The sequence below is a fragment of the Mesoplodon bidens genome (assembly GCF_964165515.1).
Source record: "Mesoplodon bidens genome assembly, chromosome: 10".
Classification (NCBI taxonomy): Eukaryota; Metazoa; Chordata; class Mammalia; order Artiodactyla; family Ziphiidae; genus Mesoplodon; species Mesoplodon bidens.
The window spans coordinates 48,081,175-48,107,417 of record NC_138172.1 but is presented as its reverse complement, the minus strand read 5'-3'; the positions used below and the strand labels follow the sequence as shown (position 1 = coordinate 48,107,417).

The window sequence follows — 26,243 nt, the reverse complement described above, 5'->3', positions numbered from 1 at the left end:
TAAATTGATATAAGTATCCCAGTGGAAGTGTAACCGCCCTCTGCTCCCCTCTCCCCTCAACCCCAGGTAATCTCTTAAAGCTGATCTCTCCTTCCTTGGGAGGACTCCAGGCATGGGTCTCTAGTTTACCTGTTGTCTCACCAATAGATTCCAGTCCATTATACACGGGAAGGTAAACAGTTGTAAAGATGAGTACCCCTCAGCTAACTGGGGAGGGGCTGGCCAGTTCACCAGACTGTGATACAGTGTCATAGGCCATCAAATTTTCAGGGGAGTAGCTTGATGGAAAGTGGCAGAGAGAATTAGAAGTCCTATAGGTTGCATACATAATTCCTATGTACACAGTGTATGTAATCTCTACCAAATTAGAGCAGAATCTATTCCCCCTAACTTTCCAAATGTGCATGTATATGTGCACAGATATATATAATAGTGTATATTACATATACATTAAACATACAATATTATATATGTCATAGATACAATACGTGTATTGCACACACATATCTGATAGATCACAAACATCTCCACATATACTTACTCTTTTATTATATAATTTTCATTGAGTGGGCTCTATTTCATCTTATGGATGTACCACCATTTAACCCTTCACTAAATATTTCAGTTGATTTGAATTTTTCACTATTATATGCATCTAATTCTCATATCTAGATTATTATTGGGTTGTCCCAAAAGCCAACCACCTCAAGTCAGTCACACCCAACTGTTCCCCTTTATGAGGATGCTCCACAAACATTCACAGGTGCCAGGCTTCCCTCCCTAGCAAAGTCTTATTCTAATACTGTCTTCTCCGGGAAGCTCTTTGGAATTCTCCAGGCATAACTACTCCTCTCCCTCGCTTTTCTGTGCTCCCAAGTCATTTATTACATCATAATACATCTACCTCTTAAGCTAGATTGCATGCCTCAAGGTAAGTAACTGTGTTTCATTCTTCCAATCCCAAATGACAAACAGGTACAGGTTGTATGGCAGGTGGGTTCAATAAATATTTGTTGAATTTGTTTCATGGATAGCAAGAAAACTATTTCTAAAGCAGGTTCAGAGAAGTATACATAGTGGGTTACCATCTGTTGTGAAAAAAGGAAAACTCAAGGTATATAGGACTAGCCAAAAATATCTCTGGAAGGATATACAAGAGGGAATGTATATTGCTTTATATATTTTGAATTTTGAACCACACGACAGTACTGCTTAATTTTTAAAAAGATACATTTACATCAACAACCAGATAATTAAAACTTATTTTAGCTAAAACACAAGAAGCAATTTTTGGTTAACCAGCCCTTTCTTTGCTCCCTGATGCTACCACTACCTCCAAGTAAATGCAGTTTCCACTCTTCTTCCTTTTCAGAAGAGGGTGAGTTACAGGAACCTAGCATGGTGTTAGCACAAATGAATGAAAATAAATCAACTAAACAAAATATAACAATCTTAGTATTATCTATCAATTGTCTAACTACCTTAGGGAAAGTGGCTCAAATTATGACTTACTCCTTTTTAAAAGTCTTCTATTTATTCATTAATAACACACAGAAACATACTGACAAGTAATAAACCAAAAAGGGTGATGATGTGTTAACATCTACCTCTATGTCCTCGGAGAGTATTCTCAGTCTCAGGGATTCTTTCAGATCCAGAATGTCCACTTCCTGTCTCTTAATCAATGCTTTGCTCTCTTCTTTGTCAACCAAAGCAGAATTATATTTGCCCTGCAGAAAAGAAAATGATGATACAAGATCTGTCTGCTTTATTATCAGTTTATTTTTAGATTAAAATAACTGAAGAATGAGTCTGAGTTCCAAGGTGATGACCAGATTAACACAAATAAACTCAATAACCACTTGTTGAATGAAGGAGTGGAAGAGTTAATGGATGAATGGCAAGAAGAAGTGGAAAAGTCCCACAGGTATCAGTGAAAAAACATCTGGTTTTGTCATCTTTATCAGAAATCAGTGGAGTGCAGCAAGCTCCCTTTGGAGCACAGGAGTGAGGAACATTAACAAAAAACTACCTTGACCCAAGGGACAGAGGAAGCATTCACCATTTATATGCAGGAAGAGTAAGTAGTTACTTTAGGAAACGATAAAGTCCAATAATGGGGAAACAAACTCACTTTCTAAATCACTGATGTCTCTGAACTTAACTAAAATGTGCTATTTTTTTTCTTGAAGCAATTAAGGAATACCACATACCCTTAACCATCAGAGGCAACAGCCAGTCTGTTTCTGATCTGACTTGGATCAGCAATTCCCAAATGTGCACAGAGAGCACTGTTCTCAGGTCAGTGAGATCTGAGAAATGCTGCAGCCAACTTTGCTTTCCCAAGATGCACACAGCACACACGTCAGCATGTTAAAGGCCCTGCGGGTTCTGCAGATACCCAAGCCTGCTGAGCTTTCACTAGTACATATTTTCAAACCTGGGTGACCACAGAACCCTTTTTTCTGTGGGGCATTGGTTAACCACTTGAGTCTGTGAACTATGCCTCATGCTCAAATTTAATATCTTGTTGGCGACAGAACTTACATTGATGTCCTTCAGTTCTTGCCTCAGGGTGTCTATGGTTTCTGTTTTCTCAGAGACTGAGGTTCTTAGCTCCTGGATCTGGCTCATGAGGTCAGCTACAACTTCCTGACAAGGACAGAAACAATATCTTCATACTCAACGACAGCAAGGAGATCTTTTTTTAATAATAAATCATTTATCTTTCCAAATGACAATAGAAGTCAATTTTATTTTAGCAAAATATCATGTGTCACATTACATTATTAATATTACCAATTTATATTTTATTGGTTTTCTAATATTTTAGTTAATCATTTGCTTTGGTTTTATGAATGAATAAGAGCTAGACATATAAGGAATGTACACCTAATTTTATGTTCAGACATACATATTAATGTTTATTATTCTAGTTAAAGCCAACACCAGGGATTTGAGAATTTGTATCATGGCACTCACAATCAATGAGAAAAGGTCGGACTGACAGCATCCTAGTTAAAGGGGGCAGGGATGTGTTTTAGAAACACTGCCATCAAGAGTGATAGAACAGTTTGGGTTGAAGTTATGAGGAAAATTAACTTAAAGACTTCATTCTCTAGCAACCTTGGAAGATGAGCAAGGCCTAAGTGCATACAGAAATGCTAGCTAACCCTGGGAGCAGGAGACTGGAATGTGAAGGCAGCGTTTATAAGGAAAATGCAGGGGGCTATAGTCTCAACCTCTACCTACCTTGTCAGCATCTCTAGACTTCTCTAGAGAACTGATTACTTTTTCGGTAGCACACAAACTCTCTTCTAGTTTTTGTACTTTTGCCATCTATGGGGGAAAATTAATATTTTTAGAAAGAGAATTAAATCACAAAGTTAACCACACACATGTATTTTAAAAAGCATAAAAGGAGTTGAAATCTGCTTTTCATATTAAACGGTGTATACTATGGAGTAATATTTGAAAATAAAAAGTTGGGTTAAAAGATAATGATTTTGTGGTCTCTATCAGGAAACCACCAACAAATTATGATTACAGCCATCTGGAAGTTAGAAAAACAAGAGTTGAAAATAATACAACCAACCAAAAATTCCATCTTTTTATTATAAATTTTCAACATCTGAAAGCTGAAACAGTTTTTTTAACAAATCTCTTTGGACATCAGGAATAAAAGTTATAAACCTCAAATTTCAGAGTTAGAGTATAGGACATATACCTGCTGCTCACACTTGGCCATCTCCTTCTGTTTCTCCTGACGTACAGCTTCAAGAACTTCTAAGATTTCTCTGGAAAAGAAGAACTATCTTTTACTCATGACTCATTCAATGGAAACAGGAACTGAGTCCATTTGTACAGAAGAGACTCAATGCAATGCAACTGAACTTTATTAGACACGTACTTGGTGTTAGGAATTGTATTCCAGTAGGATCAGAAATTTGAACCAGTTTCTTCAACAGTTATTTAACAAGAACCCAGTTTTGTGCCAGGACAGTTTATTTTTCTCCAGAGTACTTAGGACTCTCTAACATAATATGTAGTATTTACTTACTACCCATCTCTCTGTGCTACAATGTGAACCTCAAAAGGGCGGGGCTATTTTGTTCACTGTCTTACCTCTAAATGTCCTGGCATTTACCAGAACAGTGCCTGGCTTGCTGGATATCACTAAGCGTTTGAATGAACGACTAAATGTTAACTGTCTTTCCCAATTAGATGGAATCACCAGTATATAGCAGGGACTAGAAGAGAATCTGTCTCATAGTAAGAACTCTACAAGTATCTGCTGAATACACTAATACAAATTCTTCTTATTAGAGTAATAATCCTCCTGTTGGCTGGAACGAAGAGACTGAGATAGATCATCAAGGAAAAGAATTTGGAGAGAGGAAAGAAAGACAATGGTGTTCATATAAGGGACCAGAAGAAAAAAAGAGCAGAGAGAAATCAAATAGTAGAGACAGAAATAAATCAGTCCCTACCTTTCAATAATAAATACTGTGATTTATTTACAGAAGGTCCCGAGTTCTGATCACCACCAACTGCTATTCATTTAAAAAGTACTGTAGCTAGTTATTAAATGTTTCGAAAAATTAAGTTTCTCTACATAGCCATTTATACAAAAAAATCTGATATTCGTTTTGGAATGCTTTAAAAAAAAACTTAACAGGCTATTAGCAATTAAAAAAAGAAAAAAGAAAACCCGCAAGATAAAGAATGTGGTAGTAAATGATATTCTAGTCAACTATGGAAAAGATAAATAGCACTCACTTAGAACTGTTTTCTTTATCTTCTTCAAATTGTAATAATAATTTGTTATTGCGTTCTTTCTCTGCCTCAAAAAGCTCCATCAAATTCTAAAAGACAATGTTATATTAGATTTTAAGGTGTAGTCAACAAACACATGGAGTGCCTTCTACGTGGCAGGCACAATGGGCCAGTACAGAAGTTAGGAAGAGGTCAAACAGTCACACATCCAGAACAAGTTCACCAATAACCAATATCCTTCTTTTTTTTTTTTTTTTTTTTTTGCGGTATGTGGGCCTCTCACTGTTGTGGCCTCTCCCTTTGCGGAGCACAGGCTCCGGACGCACAGGCCCAGCGGCCATGGCTCACGGGCCCAGCCGCTCCGCGGCATGTGGGATCCTCCCAGACCGGGGCACGAACCCGTTTCCCCTGCATCGGCAGGCGGACTCTCAACCACTGCGCCACCAGGGAAGCCCCCAATATCCTTCTTAACTTACATTCAGATCAGATTTCAGAGTTTCATTTTCTTTTTTGCAGTTTTGGAGGTTTTTTGAAAGTTGGTCAATTTCAAACTTCATTACTTCTTGTAAGTTGTCATAGGAATCCTGTAGGCAGGTTTTGCTCTCAAGAAGCTTTTCATTTTCTAATCTTTAACAGGAAAACATTTTTACAAATGTAAATATAGACATTAAATGTAGTTCTGCTAGTCAGCTTTATCTGCAGTTCACTTTATCCCATCTACAGACCATTCCCAACTTACAGAAGGCTTGACTGATGTAAAGCTCCTTACAGACTTCTGTGAAATGGTCATTATGATGTGATGCACAAATATTAGTGTGATGGGGATGGAAAAGACAGGTTGGGCATGTTAGCCTGCAGCCATTTACTTCTTCATTCTTTCTCCCGTGATTTCAACCAGACATGTTTAATTGACTGGCAATTTCGGGTGATGAGACTCATTTAGGGGGTTCCAGACCTAACCCTCATGTAAACTAAAGACTGCCCATTGATTTAATTTTGTTGATAGCTGAACTCTATAGACTCAACACCTATTCTCCCGACTCTAGGAAGGTTTTTCAAGACGGCAAATATGGCTTTGATCTGAGCAAGAGAATAAACTCCTTTAGGATAGAACTATCTTTTAAATCACATAATTATTACTTATTGCTTTTTAGGTTTTCACCCTCTTATTCTACTTCGCAACATACTGTGACATGCCCAAACAGAGTTCATCCAAAAACTAGTAAACATGACCTCTGGACCACCCAAAACAGATGTCCCAGCTTGTACACAGAGGGCTATGAGACCTGGATCTATCTGGCTTCACTAACTCCATGCAGAGCAGAAGTGGCAAATTACGAAGTAGGATAAATCAGTTGCTAAAGATAGATATACAGACAATACATGGTAGGGAGGGAGAACATATGATTTAATATACAAGCTGTATATATAAAGCAGGTAAAATAATTCAAGAAATACAAGGCGGTTGGGTGGTTTCACTTAGAGGTCTTAACAACCTTTGAGAGCCATGACAGTTTAAGCAGCCCAGTAAGTGATATACTCAATGTATGTCACATTGAGTGCAAAAAAAATTACACAAAATTAGTTTACAACAGAACCAAGATAAGATTTATTGATTCAGATGTTAAAAACTAATACCAGGTGTAAGAAAAAACAACAGTGCACCTGTGATGATAAATAGCCATTGACCAGCAGTCTTGGTGCTGGGGAAATGGCATCGGGGAGTGGAGGCTGTGCTGACTTAGCACAGGCCCCTCTCTAAAGGATGGCTGCCATACAAGAATGTGGGCCCAGTGCCACCAACTTGTCGGATTTTTAAGAGGATGCTGAAATATGGATCTTTATAAGAAAGTTCTCAATTTTAAAAATGCTATGCTAAATTTTTTTCAAAAACCATACTGGGCAGGCAGGCCCAACAAAAACATGTCTATGGAGACATGCAGACCTCAAATTTTCTTCCTCTATTTTTAATTCCTTGTTGCATATTCAAAAAACACTCAAGTATTACAGGTTTTAGTCTTTGCAATGTCTATAAAAACTAAATTCAAGGTTATCTATTAGCAGCTTTTCTAGAGTAAGCAGTCACACTCACAGTATCACAATCAAAATGTCCATTATTAAATTATTGCCAAAGACTTGGGAAATAGCATCAAAAACACAAGATGGTTATAAGTTACGTTTTACAAAAGGTTGAAATTAGTGAGGAAAAAAACAGTAAAAACAAACAATTTACATCTTAGATTACTTTGTTTCAAGATTACCAGCACGTGACTAACTAGCCAGCCTCTGGAGTTACTGTGGACAATGGTGGCAACTACTGATTTGGTCTACCTTGTACTGTCCCTTCTAGTAAGAGCACACCTTTCCCGCTGGAGAGGGAACAGACACATCACCTCTGTTGGGCTAACCCCTGGTAAGTGATTGATCCAAAAGTAAGCAGATGACTCAAGCAAGAACAATACCAATTTTCTCTGGGATTGATATATGGCGATGGGGAGAGAGAATTTCTTCGCAGGGATTGTTATGCCAGGAGACAGAAGATGGAGCTGTCTGAGGCAATCTGTTCCCTGTCACATAGAGGAAGGTCTTCAACAGTAGAAGAGAATAAGGGCAATACACAGAGGGAAGAAGAGCAGAGAGAAAGGGAGGGAGGGAGAGAAAGAGGAAGTGAGGGAGAGAAGCTGGGGGGGATGGGTGTATGGGGATGCACACTGACAATATTGTTTGAGATTCAATCTAGTTTGTCCGTGAAATCAAAATCACCTCTGGGGCTTCCCAATGTCGTGAGCCAATAAACTACCTTTTTTTTTTTTTTTTTTTTTTTAAGTGGGGGCACAGTGCGGCTTGCAGGATTTAAATTCCCTGACCAGGGATCAAACCCAGGCCCTTGGCAGTGAAAGCACAGAGTCCTAACCACTGGACAGCCAGGGAATTCCCAATAAATTACCTTTTAGTTTTTTTAAACTAGTTTGAGTTGGGTTTATAGCACTTGTACTTCAAGTAGTCCTGGGTTACAGGCTAATCAGGCAACTTGAAACAATAACAGAACAACTCTACCTGACATTATCCAGTTGAAGCTGTACATGCATGTGTCTTTCAGAAAGGCTGTTGAGTTCTTTCTCCTGACTCTCTCTGAATGAAATATACTCCAGTTTCACCGAAGACAGCTCCTTGTCTGCAGAATGAAGAACTACTCGCAGGTCATGTACCTCACTTTCCAAAACTAAAACAAACAAACACATAATAACTCTTAACAGACTTTTCTTTACATGTATTTTTTACAAAGGAGGCAAATAAATTTGATAGGTACCCTTCACACAATCAGCAAAAACAAGTTGAAGAGACCATTTTAAGAGTAAAAATCTTGAACAACTAAATGGGAGGTATCTAGGAGCACTGAAATTTCTATTTTCTTCCTCTCCCTTGCTCACGGTTTTTGGTATATTTCTACCAAAAAAAAAAAGCTAACACCTGTCCCTCACATGTAGGTCATTTGATTTTTCTACATTTCTCCTGCAGAATGTGCATCAAAACTCTTCAAATAAGAAAAAAAGCCAAGAGATTTAATGTATTTTAAGTGACCTAATCTTACTTATTGAAAACCCTTGGAGATGCACCAGAACTTTCCAAAATAAGCTAAACACTCTGGTCTTCTAAGGAAACTCCAACTGGAATTAAAATTAGGTAACTTTGGGGCTTCCCTGGTGGTGCAGTGGTTGAGAGTCCACCTGCCGATGCAGGGGAGGCGGGTTCGTGCCCCGGTCCAGGAAGATCCCACATGCCGTGGAGCGGCTGGGCCTGTGAGCCATGGCCGCTGAGCCTGCGCGTCCGGAGCCTGTGCTCCGCAACGGGAGAGGCCACAACAGTGAGAGGCCCGCGTACCGCAAAAAACAAAACAAAACAAACAAACAAACAAAATTAGGTAAATTTTAGATCAAAGAAAAGGAAACGGCTGTCTTTTTTTGCCTTAGCTTTATCATAAGCTATTGCAAATATTCTGATGAAAGAAGAAACTGAAAAAACTGGGAATTAAATGATATTCCCACATCTATGAATATATACAAATATATTTTATGCTTTTTTGTCACTAGTAAAACGTTCATCTTATGAATTCAAGACGCTTTGTTTTCAAAGCAGTATTAAAACTTTAAGCAAACATTTGTATCATTTGTTTGAGAGCAGTCCTGGAAAAAATTACCTTTTATAATATATTGCTATTACTCATCTGGTTTAATTTAAAACAAACAAACAGAAACAACCAACCAAAAACACAGGGACAACATTTTATCCATATGAGTAAAAAGATACTGAGTTACAGTATTCAGATTAGGAAGCTTCCAGTGTTCAGACTCACAGTCATTCTTCGTTTGAGTGTCTTGAAGCTGCTTTTCAAGGACATTCAACTGAGAGAGATACCCTTGCTGCTGTTTGGTCCAATCAGTTCTTTCTGATGAGAAAAGCTTTGGGAAAGAGATAAATTTACTGGAAAAAAAATACTGGCATGCTAAGACACACTCCAAATCATCACCTTGTTTCTGTTTTTAAAATCTAGTCTTAAATTCAGACTAGGGATGTGTCTCATTATAGTAGGTGAAGTAACAAAATAGTAGGTGAAGTAACAAAATAGAGAATACAACTCAAATAAACCTTGATCAAGGCTTCATAAAGTCATTTCCTTCCTGGGATGCTCTTTTTTTTTTTTTTTTTTTTTTTTTTTAGTTTCTGCTTTATAACAAAGTGAATCAGTCATACATGTACATCTGTTCCCACATCCCTTCCCTCATGCATCTCCCTCCCTCCCACCCTCCCCGTCCCACCCCTCCAGGCAGTCACAAAGCACCGAGCTGATCTCCCTGTGCTCTGCGGCTGCTTCCCACTATCTATCTACCTTACGTTTGATAGTGTATATATGTCCATGACTCTCTTTCGCTTTGTCACAGCTTACCCTTTTGAGGATCTGTTTCATATATTTTCTGAGGCAACGCTCATGGTCTCACCTCCTGCATTTGAGTAGAATGATGTTCCAGTTTGTCAATGTGCTGCTGAAGCTTTAGGTTTTTATGCTCTTCTTCATCCAACTTGACTTGAAGGGCACACATTTGTTCCTGCAATACAAGAACTTCAGTTGTCAAAGATTCTTTTAATGGACATCTTAAACATTCCATTATTTCTTCTGCATTAAAAATACAAAACTCAAAACCTCATATGGACAAAGGTATCAAAGGCCAGTCTGGAGCCAGAAAACCATTTCAAAAGACTACACTAATGATTTCTCATGTTTCAGAATTATACTTGTGGCCCATCAAAGTGGATAATTTCAAACACAAAGGAAAGAAGTGATTAAAATTAAAATCATAGATTAAATCATAGAGCCATCTTGAGACTTCTAAGAAGCTTTCTCAGGCCTATATGAAGTGACTTCACCAGAAAGGCCTCCATACCCGTGGAAGGGCAAAATTTTGGAATTTGGGGTGATGTGGCTCCCTATAAGTTTTACTAGACAGCAGATAAACTTCTTAAAAGAAAAAACAAATCACTGAATTCTGAGATAAACAAACTTCACATGTTATTTCAAATATACCAAAAGCTGTCTAAAATTTGATCACAAGATTCTTTCAACTATTTAATCTTCTTTAGCAGATACAACACTGTGCCATGTAAACCAGTTCTGGAACTAGAAGCTAGTGGCAAACTGGTCTTTTTACACACGAGCGAATCAAAGCTCAAGGAGAGTGGAAACTGGCTTGCTAAATACTGCAAAACAGATTAAAAGAACAAGAGCAGGCTGATTTCTAACCCAGGGATTTTTACACACTCATCCTTAAAAAGATATGATTTTAATACTAAACAGGTACCTGCACCATTCTGTGCTCTTCAGAAATGGCTTCAAAAGCTTGTTCATTAATCTCAGGTGGCAATGGTTCATTTAAGATATCCTTATCCAATCTGCTAGAATTCTGAGTGTGTGCAGAGCTAAAGCTCTCCAGTTCAGGGCTTAATTTTGGTAGTGGTCGAGACCAAAGTTGATAAGCCTTGGTTGGTGTCGTTATGATCTGCAGCAAAAAATTATTAGGAAAACAACATTAGCACACATGAAAACAATAGCATATTTATAATTATGTGAACAGAGAGGATAAAATTATAATTCTATTCATCAAGAGAAAAGAAAAGGTATCCTTGGGACTTCCCTGGTGGTCCAGTGGCTAAGACTCCATGCTCCCAATGCAGGGGGCCCAGGTTCAATCCCTGGTCAGAGAACTAGATCCCACATTCCACAACTAAGAGTTCACATGCCGCAACTAAAGATCCCACATGCTGCAACTAAGACCTGGAGCAGCCAAATAAACAAATATTTAAGAAAAAAAGAAAAGAAAAGGTATCCTTGAGAGGCTGCATAGAAATGCCCTTGTGGAAACAAACCTATCAGTTCAAAGCAGTCTCAAGCAAAAATTGTAAGATTTTTTAAAATGAAACTTGATAAGTCGACTCCAAACTGTATACAAAAAAAAAAAAAAAAAAAAAAAGCACCAGAAGAGACAATTAAAAAGACAACAAATCAGGAAGACTTCCCTGGTCAATATAAAAATATAAGTGTATGGTCACTAAAACAATACATTATTAGCATATGTATAATCAAATAGAACACTGGAAGAAAACAAAAAGTCCAGAATTAGAATAATTTATATATGGAAAGTTCAAATTCAGAAAAACATGGTCTATTTTTATTACTTTTTTAAACATCTTTTTGGAGTATAGTTGCTTTACAATGGTGTGTTAGTTTCTGCTTTATAACAAAGTGAATCAGCTGTACATATACATATGTCCCCATATCTCCTCCCTCTTGCATCTCCCTCCCTCCCACCCTCCCTATCCCACCCCTCCAGGCGGTCACAAAGCACCGAGCTGATCTCCCTGTGCTATGCGGCTGCTTCCCACTAGCTATCTATTTTACATTTGGTAGTGTATGTAAGTCCGTGCCACTCTCTCATTTTGTCCCAGCTTACCCTTCCCCCCTCTGTGTCCTCAAGTCCATTCTCTACGTCTGCATCTTTATTCCTGTCCTGCCCCTCCCTAGGTTCTTCAGAACTTTATTTTTTAGATTCCATATATAAAACATGGTCTATTTTTTAAAAAAGGTAAACCTGTATGTCATGCCATTTAAAAATAAAATAGCAGACGCATTAAAAATCTCAATGTAGGGACTTCCCTGTGGCGCAGTGGTTAAGAATCCACCTGCCAATGCAGGGGACACGGGTTCGAGCCCTGGTCCGGGAAGATCCCACATGCTGCGGAGCAACAAAGCCCGCGCACCACAACTACTGAGCCCGTGCACCTGGAGGCCGTGCTCCGCAATAAGAGAAGACCACGCACCACAGCGAAGAGCGGCCTCCGCTCTCCGCAACTAGAGGGCCCATGCGCAGCAATGAAGACCCAAGGCAGCCAATAAATAAATAAAAAGAGTAACTATTAAAAAAAATCTCAATGTAAAAATAAAATTATAAAAGTAGTAAAAGAGGCATCCGTGCCCGAGGCTCTGCGGGTCTGTGGCCACAGAGTGGGGCGGCCGAGCCCGAGGGGTGGCGGATGGGGGCGGGGCGGCTGCCGCCACGGCCGGGAGTCAGGACATGTTCGATGCCATCGTGATGGCGGATGAGAGGTTTCACGGGGAAGGGTATCAGGAAGGCTATGAATACGGAAGTAGTTTGGGTATGATTGAAGGAAGACAGTATAACACGTTACATGGAGCTAAAATCAGATCTGAGATCAGATACTACCAAGGTTTTGCTTTTGCTTGGAGATGTCTCCTGCACGGTTCTGCCACTGAGAAAGACAGCAAAAAGATGAAGGTCTTAGAATCGTTGATTGGAATGATTCAGAAACTCCCTTATGATGACCCTACTTATGATAAACTTCACGAAGACTTAGACAAAATTAGAGGGAAATTTAAGCAGCCTTGTTCATTACTAAACGTTTAGCCCGACTTTAAAATTAGTGCAGAAGGTTCTGGACTTTCATTTTGAGGATGACAGAGGAACAAAGAGGAAACATCAAGGAACAGATGTTTGTATGTTAAGTGTTTAAAAATGTGATTAAAGGCAAAACAATGAGGAGGGATTCAGTTTTGCAGGGAGAGTTCCAGCTTGGCCGGTGCCTTCCCCTGAGGTCTGCCTGCATCGCCTCAGTGCCCCCCATGGGGCCCCTCCACAGAAGCCCATCCTTTGTTGGGCCCTGTCTGCTCTGCAGTCTGAACGCGGCCCTGGCAGAGCCCTGGCAGAGCCCTGACGGGGATGCTCTTCTCTGGTCCAGGGTCCAGGCCGCTGGCTCACGGGTTCTCGTCACCTGGTAGGCCTGGCTGGATCTAGATTTGGGTTGGCTCTGGATAGGATAAACCTCCCCTTTACCCCCCAGGCTTTGGTCAGCGCTCAGAGGGACAGTTTTTAAAAAAATGAGAGCCACAGGGTTGACACGAAGCAGGTTAATGGGAAGGAGTGATGGGTACTGTGACATTTATTGACCCTTGAGATGCGCCAGTGCTGTGACCTGCTTCTCATGTTTTATTTAGTCCCTTCAGGAGCCCATGAGGTGGGCATTATTCCCATTTTATAGATAAGGAAACCAAGGCCCAACAGACAGCCTGGTCCAAGGGCAGCGGGCGGTAAAGCTGGGACTCCAACCCCGGCACCCGGCTCTCTCCCCCGTCTCCTGGTGCCTGCTCTGGACCGTGCGGTCGCACCCACAGGCTCAGGGTCCCTGCCCGCAGGTCCCCACTGTGCCCCGGGGAGCCCTGGGGCATCCCCTGTGGCCATGGATGTGGGTGTCTGGCTGAGAGGAGGGGAGGCCAGCCCTGTCCTCAGGAAGCCGGGACATGCTCTTCCTGTGTCCCCTGGTGGGTTGGGCTCTGCAGCATCAAAAATGGTCACCGTTCTATGTGCAGAAACTTTGGAGCCTTACTGCAGCCTTCCTTTTATCGTGAGTTCTTCTGTCTTCTGCCCAGACTTAAAAGGCATCGTCTGTATGCGGTGAGGTCCAGGCAGGCCAGTCCCCCCTGAGATGCGTGGCTCCTGGGCATTTCTCTGCACATGACGGCCCGTGTCCAGGCCCCTCGGGCACCCTGGCCCGAGGCCTCTCCCCACCCGCTTCTGGCCCAGGGAGCAGATCTGGAAGCCGTGAGTGAGATTAGCACAGGGGTAGCCGTGAATCCGTTCCAGATTTTAAAATCATTCCAGAGCATCTGGGTAAACCGTGCTCCCCTGGCAGATGCTGGGGGGGTCCCTGCGGGGCCTGGGACGCTGGCCCTCACCGTGTGCCAAGGAGGGAGAAACAGCTTCTAGTTGTTGGAAGACAAGACTCTGGCTTTATCCTGCTCGGCTGTCTTATGTGTGTCTCGCTCTTTGTTCCTGGCCTGCAGCCCCACCTCAGATCTGCAGAGGCCAGGGCTGGGCGCACGGCCTCAGATGTGCCTGCGTCACAGACACCAGCAGCGCTTATCTCTGGCTGGTGGAATGGAGGGGCTTTTGTTGTCGTTTTCCTGGGTGGATTTTTGTGTTTCCTAAACTATCTGTTTGGATAATGTATTATTTTTATAATTGGAGAAAAAAATAAACAGCATATTTTAAAGCAAAAAAAAAATAAATAAGTAAAATAAAAGTAGTAAAAGAAAGTAGAATATACTGATGCTCTTGAGATTGTCTAGGCCTTTAAAAATGTATTTAAAAAGTCACAAAGAGGGAATTCCCTGGCAGGCCAGTGGCCAGGACTTGGCACCTTCACTGCTGGGGCCCGGGTTCCATCTCTGGTCAGGGAAGTAAGATCCAGCAAGCCACTCAGCACGGCCAAAAAAAGAAAGTCGCAAAGATAAAAGATCAATAAACTTGGCTATATCAAAAATTTTTAACTTCTGTATAACAAAAGTATCGCATACAAAGATGAAAGACAAGGAACATGATGACAGAATATACTGGCAGTATACATAACAAACAAAAGATTAACACATAAAACGCCTACAAATCACAAGAAAAAGATAAATAACTAGTAGGAAAATAGGCACTTTTGCATAGGTCAAACATCTTTTCCTGTGTTCCAACCAATGGCAATGAACATAGGAAAAGTTGTGGTCTGACCTCACTAGAAATGAGGGGAAGTAGAATTAAAACCATTTTCACCCATTAGACTGTCGAACAATGCCAGTTCTGGGGCCAGTGCTATGGAAGGAGTGCTCCCAAGTTTCCTGGGAAGGAATGTGGTGCAGCCACTTGGAGGGCACTTCAGCAGGATGCTGAAACGTCCTAAAACTACCACTTCTCCTTCATAAAACCCGCCCCGGAAAATGCTTGCACTGGAAACCACCTAAATAAGCCACGGAATTATTCCAAAGCACAGAAGCCTGGGTTTAAAATGAGGTAGAGTTCTAAGTACTAGTTCATGTGGAAAGACCCAAGGCATATTCCTGAGTTAACAAAAGCCCATTGCAGAATAACATATGTAGGATGATTCCATTTATTTTTAAAAACAAAGTACAACAACAACAAAAACAACTCTATGAAATAACTCCACATATCTTCTCAGACTATGTATATTTACTGTACAAAATTGCTAAGAAAAAGGATTCCCAAATTGATAATAAATTACCCCTGGGGATGGGGATGGGGGATGAAGGACCAGATTAGACCCAGACTGGCAGTGGTACTCAAAAGGAACTTTAACCAAAACTTGTATACATATGTATACTTTCTTTAAACAAGGGTAATGTATCCATAAAGTTCTCACATAATTAAAAATGAACAACAACAACAAGACCTGAATTGCTATGCTACTCTTGGCAAACCTTTTAATCCCCTTCATCCTGTTTGCTCAGCTATAAAAAGAAGTAGACTAGAGGGCTTCTCTGGTGGCACAGTGGTTGAGAGTCCACCTGCCGATGCAGGGGACATGGGTTTGTGCCCTGGTCCGGGAAGATCCCACATGCCGCGGAGCGGCTGGGCCCATGAGCCATAGCTGGTCCGGAGCCTGTGCTCCGCAACGGGAGAGGCCACAACAGTGAGAGGCCCGCACACCGCATTAAAAAAAAAAAAAAAAAAAAAAAAGAAGTAGACTAGAATGCCACAGTGCTTCAAGCTCTATAATTCTATTGCTAAGGGGCTACAAACTCAAATTATGAAACATTTAGTGATATTCTGCAAGTATTTTAAAATAATTTCCTGCACAGATTTTAAAGGCCACCTTTTTAAAAAAGCAATCTTAAAAATTCTACCTTTATAAGAAAAAATAGTATTTTTCTTGTATTTACTTGAAAATAGTATTTTCAAGTTAAATAATAGTATTTAACTTGATATATATCAAGTTAAATCATGATATATTCATACAGTATATTCCTGTGCAGCGGCCAAAACAAAACAAAAAACAAACAAAAGCAAAAAGGAGAGAGGGACTTCCCTGGTGGTGCAGTGGTTAAGAATCTGGCTGCCAATGCAGGGGACACAGGTTCAAGTCCTGGTCCAGGAAGATTCCACATGCCGTAGAGAAACTAAGTCTGTGTGCCAGAACTATTGAGCCCGCGTGCTGCAACTACTGAAGCCCACGCACCTAGAGCCCGTGCTCCACAACAAGAGAAGCCACCACAATGAGAAGCCCGTGCACTGCAACAAAGAGTAGCCCCCGCTCACCACAACTAGAGAAGGCCCATGAGCAGCAACAAAAACCCAACGCAGCCAAAAAATAAATAAATAAATAAATAAGGAGAAGAAAGTTTTTCTCCCTTTAGACATGGGACAAACTCTAAAATATCATTATGTTTAAACAAAAAATTGAGGTGTAGAATGATGTGTATGTGTATGCTACTGTTTGTGAAAAATAAAAAAATATATGAAAAAGAAAGAAAAAACAAAAAAACTTCGTGACATTGTCTGCCTCCAAGGAGGGTCTTGGTTGGCTGAAAGGACAGCAGACAGAATGAGACTTGTCACTTTGTACCTTTAAAAATTCCAGTCATGGGACTTCCCTGGTGGTGCAGCAGTTAAGACTCTACACTCCCAATGCAGGGGGCCCAGATTCGATCCCTGGCCAGGGAATTAGATCCCACATCCATGCCGCAACTAAAAGTTTGCATGCCACAACTAAGGAGCCCATGTACTGCAACTAAGGAGCCGGCAAGCCGCAACTAAGGAACCTGCGAGCTGCAACTAAGGAGCTTGCCTGCTGCAACTAAGACCCAGTGCAACCAAATAAATAATATTAAAAAAAAATCCAGTCATGTGATTACCTATTCAAACAAATAAAATTACTTTGAAAAGCAGTATCCTATTAAGTGATACAAAAGGCATCACTGATAAAGATAACCATTAGAGATAAACACCTATTTTTTTTAAGATGTATAAGGAAAGGTTTTTTTTTAGCCTTCAGAGAATTTGGTCCAAAAGTTAAAATAACCAGGATGAGCAGCATCAGCTTCTTAAGCTTTGCCTTCCTTATGCATTCCCCTTCCCTCTCCTCATTCTCAGATGTTCACAGTTTTCTTCTTTCATGAGGGCTACGGTTATTTAGGGCAACAATCCCTTCTATTATCCCCTATGTTACCCTTGATCCTTTAGTGGTCTTTATCTTTAGGATTTCTATTCTTCCACTGCAAGCTTTGAGCACACAACACATTATAGCAACAATTGCCATATACTGAGAGCCATCAGGTGCCAGGCACTTTATTATCTCATTTAATGCTCTAAAAACCCCGTTATTAAGTTGGCCTCGTCTCCAATTCAGAGGCAATAAATGAGGCTCAGAAGTTAGGAAACCCTGCCTAAGGTTACTGACAGATTAGAATTTGAACCCAGGTCTGATTCCAAATGCTGTATTCTTCCCTACATGACCCTGCCACTGGGGGTATACATCAGAACCCTAGGACTAGTATTACCCTGGGGTTAACTGTTGGCAAGGGATTCTATCTGTATCTGGAGATAATCTGTGCAGACTCTCCATTATTAACAAAATGAGACACCACTGATTTAAGGTTGAAGTATTGCTTCAGATTACCTACCTTAAGTGTTTCAGCATGAATTTTATTCAGCTGAGAAACTTCTTGCCGCTTGCAGGCTTTTGTTGCTTCCAAAAGGTTTTCAAGATTAAGGTTCGCTTTTTGCAAAGACTGAAGCTCTGATTCTAATTCCAGCTGCCTTTTCCTAATACATATTATAATATTGAGTGTTTCAGGTAATAAGTAATGTCATACATTTGTAGAGTACTTTACAGTTTATATTCTCACAAAACTTTATAGTTATCTCTTTAAATCAGAGATATTTTCAGATTATTACTGGGATTTTCCAATTGGGTAAAATACAACTCAGAGATTGATAACTGTTTAAGGTATTCAACTAGCAAATGGTAGAGCTCCAATTCAAAAGCCCAAACAATCCACAATGATTCCATATGTAATATGTTATTTTTAAAACAAACATTTCTATATATTTTAGAATAGGATTAATCTTAGTTATAATATGAATGTGGCTTATCTGTTTTCTTTTACAAAGAATATCAAGTGAGAATATTAACAGGAAAAATTTAATAAAAAATAAATAACTGCATAGAACTTGAATCTCAAAAAAAAAAGACTATTAACAAACCTGTAATTTCTAAAAATCCTGATCTAATTCATAACAGTGGTGATTTAAATTTGCTGGCCAGATAAAGAATTTACAAGTAACTTTAACAGATACTCATCTTAACAGGTATATCCCTTAAAACATCTGTATCATCTAGTTCATTGAATATATTATTAAAGACTAGAAGTTTATGTCAACTGTACTTCAATTTTTAAAAATGAGTAAAGAAAAAGAGCTAGATGCAAGCTCTTTTCCTTCATGTCAAAACAAGTTAGCTGCTATATTAGAATATTTAAGGTAAATGCTCAATTAAATCATCAATGCTAAACACCAAAACAAAGCAACGCTAAAAGATCAGAAATAGTAAGCATGAATGTGTATTTATACTTTACCTAGTTAGTTCTTTGAATTCTTCATATTCTTGCTTTGAATTATTCAGCTCTGTCTGAACTTGCAGGAGTTGTGCTTTTAACTTCTCAGTGTTTGCTAACGAACATGGCTCTTTCGGAGCTTTGGGAGAGAATCTTTGCTGACCTGATAATAAGGAAACAACCTGGTCTTTGAAAGAGAAAAACAACAGAATACATATTCTAAGTTCTCTGCCAGGTATCAATTTTGAAGCACAAGGAGGAAAAAAGAGAAATCATTGGAAAGTGGACCCTAAAATACAAGAGCCTGTAACTCAAGAGGAGACATAAGACACAAGCCAGTGCATCAAAGAGTATCAGAAGTTGTTTCTGAGAAGCTGTGAAGCCACAGGATGAAGAGGCATATTTAAGCCAACACCTTTTCCATTAAGAGAAAAGAGCAAACAATGACTGAAGTATAACACCCACACTGCTGGACAGAGAAACATCACCAACTGGATCTTGCAGGAATTAGTGCCAACGGTCAATGAATTTTTAGCAAAAGAAACAAATAGCAATGGCAGCCAACTGAAAGAACTTGGTATCATCTACCAGGTAGAATATATTAATTTTCAGGGATTGCTTAGAAGGCTGAATTTGTTGAAAAGAGTGCCACTGAGTTTCAGTATGGGAAGTAACATGTAAAACTGTTTAGAGAGGGACTTCGCTGGTGGTCCAGTGGTAAAGAATCAGCTTTCCAATGCAGGGGACGTGGGTTCGATCCCTGTCCAGGCAACTAAGATCTCACATGCCGTGGAGCAACTAAGCCCGTGCACCACAACTATTGAGCTCGTGCGCCTCAATGAGAGCCCGCCTGCTGCAAACTACTGAGGAGCCCATGAGCTCTGGAGCCCACGTGCCACAACTACAGGGCCCACGAGCCCTGGAGTCTGTGCACCACAACTAGAGAGAGAAAACCTGCATGCCACAACTAGAGAGAAGACCACGTGCTGCAGCTAGACAGAAACCCGAGCAGACGGTGCACTGTAACGAAAAGATCCTGCATGCTTCAACAGAGATGCCTCAACAAAGAACCCATGTGCCCCAAGTAAGACCCGACACAGCCAAAAAAAAATAAGGAAAAAAAAATAATAAATATGTTTAAAAAAAAGAAGAAAGGTTGAAGTAAATACCCCAAACTGCTTATTAAAAAAGAAATTGTTTAGAGAATGATGTATGTTTAGAAGATGGTGAGTCCAGAAATTACCATTAGTATCTTTCAAAGGTAGTAAGTTAAGGTACTATTGAGGGCAAAATGGCCAACAAATACAGAGCACTGTAGGAAACAATAGCTAATACAGAAAACCTGATTTTAACTTTGCATCTAAAATTGTGGTCTCTCTACAACCCGTATTCTGTGAATTTTATTCGTTTGTTAATTCATAACAGAATGGAAGAAGGCTTGGAAAAGGAAATTTTAAAAATATTTTTTTCGGGCTTCCCTGGTGGCGCAGTGGTTGAGAGTCCTCCTGCCGAAGCAGGGGACACGGGTTCGTGCCCTGGTCCGGGAAGATCCCACGTGCCGCAGAGCGGCTGGGCCCGTGAGCCATGGCCGCTGAGCCTGTGCGTCCGGAGCCTGTGCTCCGCAAGGGGAGAGGCCACAACAGTGAGAGGCCCGTGTACCGCAAAAAAAAAATATATATATATATATTTTTTTTTTTTTCTTTTATCATTGCAGTATAAAAAGATTAGAACTATCTCAATTTCAACCTAAAGAGAAACAAAGGCTGAAACAGAGCGTGATAAAAGACCATGAAGATATTCACTCTAAGAATGGAGCAAACATAGACTTTGTTACCAAATCCCAGAGCATTAACACCAATAGCTGCCAAGCATGTAAATCAGATCAGTAACTAAACCACTTTTCAGAGAGTAACAGTAAACTTACAGAACTAATGTAGAGCAGAACGTACACTGGCAAGCATGGCCCGCAACCATGACATCAGGACCCATCACTGTGCTGGCTGGACTGTGAGTCTGATCACTCTGACATCTCTCACACTGTACAGATGTTCGTCAGGTGAATAAATATCTCAACTCTACACTCATTCATGTTGTCATTAGTTAAGCACGTTTCATTTCAAATACTTAAAATAGGAAAATTCCATTTAATAAAAGTGTAAAGTAATATCTGAATCAATCTTTTATCTGTAAGACAGAGATATTCTTTGAGTATTCCTTTGCTAATGGGTATCTACTAGCCTTCATAAAGAATAAGTATGTATATAAGAAATTTGTACACCAGGTCTAGAGGCTAAAATGAAAAACCTCAATGCAAGGCAATATCGATGCCCTTTTAAACAGTCCCCTCGCCCCTAGAAGGCAGGTTTACAATTATCACGTCTTACTTTTGTCATTTTTCTCTGTGCCAGATACTTCAAAGAAAGCTTTCTCCAGGATTGTGATGGTCTGGGCATCCATTTCGTGGGCTCTTTTCACAGGCTGTGACAATCTCAGTCTTCTGTTCTCCTCCCTGAGGGAATGATTTTCCATAGCATATTTTGCAACTCTGGGGTGATGCTCTACCTGTCACATGGAAGAATTAGAGACGTACGTGTTTACAAACATGACCTTAGTGAACAAGTCTTTCTGAAAGCCAACAGCAAACACTGTGGACACACAGGCACTGTGGGGGTGGGGAGCACCTCAGCTTTTACCATCAGACTGAATATGTGCATATTCTACAACTCTGAACTCTACATTCGGGTCTGGAAACTTGAAACTTCCCTGTCTACCCCTGAAACGTTCACCCAGGCACCTGCAGTGATAAGCACAGGGTGCACATTGTGGCATGCTCTTCCTGCAAAGGAGACGGCTTGAATTAACACACTGAAAAGAATTAGGAAACTCTACTGACCAGGGAGGAATGCCCCCCAAAGACACATTAAATGAAAAGGGCAAGGTACAGAAAAGTGTGTATGCTGTCTTCTGTGCACAAAAGGGATAAAAGTAAAAACATCTATCAATATTAGTTGGAAAATGCAGAAAAACCTCTCAAAAGATATCCCTTCTGGTAAGAGATTATCCTTGTTTTTTAATTATGTGCCTGTGTCAACTATCCATCCTCTCAGGGAAAAGGAAAAACAACAACACTTCAAAGGGCTCAGCTGCGAAGAGACTACTGGCTCCTGGCTCCGATAACCCCAGGTGCCCACTGGGAGGAAGTGGGCTTGGCCTGCTGGGGCTAAATGCCACGGCAGCGACACCACCACCACATCCTCCCTTCTCCCTTCAGGTTTTACTACTTTAGAAAATTGGGCGGGGAGGGGGGGCACATTATGCAATCATACTGTCAGTTGAATTCATTTAAAACACTTTCTCTTGCATTAAATTCCAAGAATTTGCTGACCAATTTGGTGACTGATTCATACTTGCCTTGAACTTCTTTTAGTTTTACAATTACTGCGAATGTCATGTACTCACTTGTTCTCGCAGAGTTTGAATCTCATCCCTCAATTCCGACAGCAAACGATCCTGCTCCTCGGGCAGAAAACTTCCCCGGGATTCCTTGTGGAGCTTCTCCAGGCGCATTATTTGATCCTCTCGGAATTTCACGATCATTTTATTAGATTGAATAAATTTTTCTTTTTTGAGGGTGAGGTCTTCCAATTGGCTAACTTTTTCTACCAAAGACTTAAGAAATTCATAATTTGGTTAAACATAAAAAATAATTGGGCTTCCCTAAATTTTCACAAAACAAGCAATAAACACTAACTTCACATTTAATCTCAAAGGCAAAATTAGGTTTTTCAGTCTTCCTTTGTTTTATTTACCTGTGCCATTTATTTCACTCGGAAAAGCTCCTCATAGTGAAAGCCTAAAATATCTTGAATTCCCTTTTACTAATTCAGTTTCCTACCTTCTTTTCCTGTTCAGATTTCTTAAAGAATAACATTGCCTCTCGGAAATACTTCATGTAGTCAGTCTCGTCTTTGTCTGTAATGGGTCCAGTAAGAAAGAAAAGGAAAGAGGAAAAATGTTTTATCTCCCAAATTTTAAGAACAAGAAATGAGCTAAAATAGCCTTTGACTGACTGCTCTCAATTCGTCTTAAAGAATCAGACTCTCATCACCAGTTCATGAATTTCAAATTAACCCAGTCTACAAATTGCCTATTCTTTGAAGAAAAGTAAGTCTCTCATATCCAATTTAGTAAACATATAAAGATTACATATGACAGAATCTTGGAAGTGGATCTAAATGAAATTTACTAGTATCTCTTTTTAGCACTTATTAGGGATGAATTATTCAAAATTATTTCTACTCCCCCTTCCCACCACATCTCACAGAAATCAGTACCTGTGGTAACTGTGTCTGGTTACAAAGTACCATGTTCCTATGTAGGTGAAATAAACAGGAACAGACACTTGTGGGAAATCTGGGTAGCCTTACTGTGTTGTGCCTGTCACTGGAGGGCTCTCATACTAATACCCACACCTGGATTTCCTCAGGTTAGAGGACACTGCGCTCATCGTACCTCCAGTCCGAAAGCTTTCTGGTAGTATCTGCCCTGCAGTAAGCTGGGCCAGCTGCTCTTTGAGCCTCTTTACTTCAGCTTGGAGCTGGGTCACATTTCCTTGCGTGTCTTCATTTACCACTGCCTGTTCAAGAATTTTTTTAAAAAGCATTAAAAGAATGCTAAGTCATACAGTCTCGTGATTATATTTGTTTGTATGATTTGGAGTGACGAAGACCAAACAAAACTGCACTTGCATCTCACAAACAGTCCAAAGGCCTCCAAAATCAGTGCCCTGGAGTGCGGAGGGAGCTTCCTTCCCCTCTGCCTTCACACCAAGAGCCAGAGACTCTTTCCCCTCCCCTCCCCAAGCCCCCACTTAGGTCTCTGCTCTGTTGACTAGCCCTGGGCCCTGCTGGGCTGGGTCACCTCTGGGATCAACGTATATTCATCTAACACTGCCTTCTTCCTGAGATAACCCCACCCCATGAAGAAGAGCAAACACCTCCATGAGTGTCACCTCCCCCTGTCTTCGCTCACTAAAGAGGTGTAAGGAACTGCAGAGCTGACCTGAGCTCCACTGGCTTGGAAGAAACCACCCTCTCCAGAAAAATCCAACCCTGTATTTCCTAACAGTCTCCTGGAAGGGAGAGTTGGTTTGACAACTCCATTTCTGTTTTATTATCACACTAAATGCTGTTTTAAAGAAATGTCTTATTTGAGACGACTTCTAAGAAGTTCATAAAGTCCCACAAAACCTAGAGGGTGACAACAAGAGTCAAGAGCTGAGAACCAACCAAATCAAATACCCAATACTCCAGAGTGAGGGAGAAACCTCTGACAGCCCCAAGGTCCCCATGTTCCTGTCTGTAGCTGGGTCTGCCCACTGGGAAGGACTGTTCACCCTTAAACAAATTCCAGACATCCGAGCCACTTTCCCTTGGTAGGCTGCAGCAGAGGACTCACCATTGGCAGTGACTAGTATAAGGCTCCTGGTTTGGTTATTTCATGTGTTAAGAAGCCAGTTCTAGTTGTTTCTGATTCTTATGGACAGCCTCATTAAAAGGTACTCCTATACACTGTGACATCACTGTCACATTAATTCTAATTATCCCTGCAGTTCTCCACTCTCCAAAATTTTCTAGTAAGTCCCAAGAGATAGGGTCAGTAAGCTCTAATGATTTTCCTCCTCATATTACAAATATCCCACAGGGGGTTCATAATCCAATAAAATGAATGAATAACCAGACCTATACTCTTCTGCCTTACCCAAGGGAAGAGGCAACATGGACCTCTTTGCTTTTACCATGATAAGATCACCAGGGAGTCTATTTTTGGAGGTAACAATGGCCACTTTCTCCGTTGAAAGAGAGAGGAAATTAATTTGCCAATTTATGCCCTTTGATTCTTTTGTCTAGAACCAAAGAGCCCTCCAACCTCTCCAAAGCAAGTGGGGAACTCCTTGGTCTTTTGACAGTCTGCACCAGGGGTTGGAGAAGTGCTGCTTGAACATAGCCATGCCCGTATGTTTACATATCATCTACAGCTGCTTTCTCACTACAAAGGCAGAGCTGAGTAGTTGGGACAGAGACCATATGGTCCAAGAAGCCGAAATTATTTACCTCTTGGGCCCTTTACAGGAAGTTTTCTGACCACTGGTGTACACAAGTATCAAGGAAACTTCTTGTATATAAAGAAAAATGAGGAATCCTTAGAGTTACAGACAACTTGAAAGACAAAGTTGGTCAATAGCATCAAATTACGTTCATAGCAGATCCTCCTGCTCCCAACACCCAGCTCCGATAGCGTGGTTTAGGTAAATAAATTTAGTCTCCAGCCCAATTACAAAAGAAAAACTTTGCCTTCCCTTGAGAAAAAACTAGCCAAACAATAATGACCACAAGACCTATTCTAGTGTCAAATTACATGAGTGATATAGAAGGCTCGGAAAGATAAAATAGAAACCCTGCTTAGAGTTACGCTTTCACAACAGAGAAATACAATAACTAAAAGCTAATGTTAATATGAGGGCAATCACAAAAGTGAGATACTGCAAGCTTAAATATTTTTCTAATTTACTTAAGTATACTCAGTATTTTACCTTATTTTTAATCAGCTTGGCTCTTTGGGCAAAATTAAGCGTTGATAGGGTTTCCCCAAAACACCTAGATCCAGGATGAACATTTGCAATTATGGCTGTTTTGGCATTACCTCCAAGGGAATCCTGTTTAATGATATGAATGGTACACATTTTCAGGGGAGAAACCACAAGATGTTTTTTAAGCAAAGAAAATATATACTATTAGCACCAAGGCTGAGAGATTATCCGATTACCAACCATAGTGAGCATAACCAAAACAGGGGCCCAGGAACCCAATGATCTACTTTACCCGGAGTAAGAAGGTAAGTTTGGAGTCTCTGTAGCAAACGTGTCTCTGTTTTCCATTACCCACATCGACAAGCGCAGTAATCACCTGGCCCAGGCAGCTCAACGATCGGTTTATGTTACCTGCTTCCTAGGGCGTTGGGGAAAAAGAACAAAAAATTGAGGTGAACTGATGTCTTTTTAGTATTTTGAATTAAAATATACCTAGGAGGGTGGCAATTTTGAATGGAAAGGCAAGACAGGGACAATATTAGTTAAGGTAACTAACTTCTCAGCAAAAAGATGTCCTCAACTGTCCACTAACCTTTTCCTATTCAAGGCACACACTGCAATTTTAGTACTATTCAAATACAAACACAAAAATCATGTGAAGGAAAAAAATATCAATGTCACCTCATAATTGTAATAGTTTTAAACTGACCTATAGGTAGGGATAAAATCTAGAAGAGAACACAGGAAAAAAATTTGGAGTGCATTAATAGGCATATTTTTCAATCCTTTTATGTTAAAATGTTTGCTACATTATAAGGGTATGGTAACTAATAACCCACTCTCATGTCCCACAAAGCCACCAATGAACATATTACAAGAGAACATTCAGTCTAATTCTGTAATGTAATGTATAATAAA

General features: G+C 40.3%; 2 protein-coding genes across 5 annotated transcripts in view; one reads left to right on the top strand and one right to left on the bottom strand.

Moving 5' to 3' along the window:
* The window catches only part of KIF15 (kinesin family member 15), a 79,302-nt gene that overhangs the window by 17,405 nt on the left and 35,654 nt on the right, over positions 1-26,243 (bottom strand). For 3 of the 4 annotated variants that reach the window (XM_081245625.1, XM_081245624.1, XM_081245627.1), the window contains exons 9-26: positions 25,618-25,743; positions 25,329-25,451; positions 23,249-23,372; positions 22,632-22,708; positions 22,196-22,405; positions 21,121-21,298; positions 18,758-18,923; positions 17,804-17,945; positions 10,632-10,829; positions 9,774-9,881; positions 9,131-9,236; positions 7,834-7,999; positions 5,253-5,403; positions 4,780-4,865; positions 3,728-3,797; positions 3,253-3,339; positions 2,548-2,652; positions 1,608-1,730 (exon numbers count right to left, since the gene is read on the bottom strand). In XM_081245625.1, coding sequence (XP_081101751.1) covers positions 1,608-1,730; positions 2,548-2,652; positions 3,253-3,339; positions 3,728-3,797; positions 4,780-4,865; positions 5,253-5,403; positions 7,834-7,999; positions 9,131-9,236; positions 9,774-9,881; positions 10,632-10,829; positions 17,804-17,945; positions 18,758-18,923; positions 21,121-21,298; positions 22,196-22,405; positions 22,632-22,708; positions 23,249-23,372; positions 25,329-25,451; positions 25,618-25,743 — 2,346 coding nt within the window. The remainder of the gene's footprint in view (positions 1-1,607; positions 1,731-2,547; positions 2,653-3,252; positions 3,340-3,727; positions 3,798-4,779; positions 4,866-5,252; positions 5,404-7,833; positions 8,000-9,130; positions 9,237-9,773; positions 9,882-10,631; positions 10,830-17,803; positions 17,946-18,757; positions 18,924-21,120; positions 21,299-22,195; positions 22,406-22,631; positions 22,709-23,248; positions 23,373-25,328; positions 25,452-25,617; positions 25,744-26,243) is intronic. The other variant, XM_081245626.1, reaches the window with a different exon arrangement.
* LOC308623596 (protein LTO1 homolog) lies at positions 11,890-12,752 on the top strand (the record flags this gene model as incomplete). The annotated part of the gene is made up of 1 exon (XM_081246194.1): positions 11,890-12,752. Exon 1 carries the CDS (start codon positions 12,402-12,404, stop codon positions 12,750-12,752), a length of 351 nt encoding a protein of 116 aa, XP_081102320.1. The 5' UTR covers positions 11,890-12,401.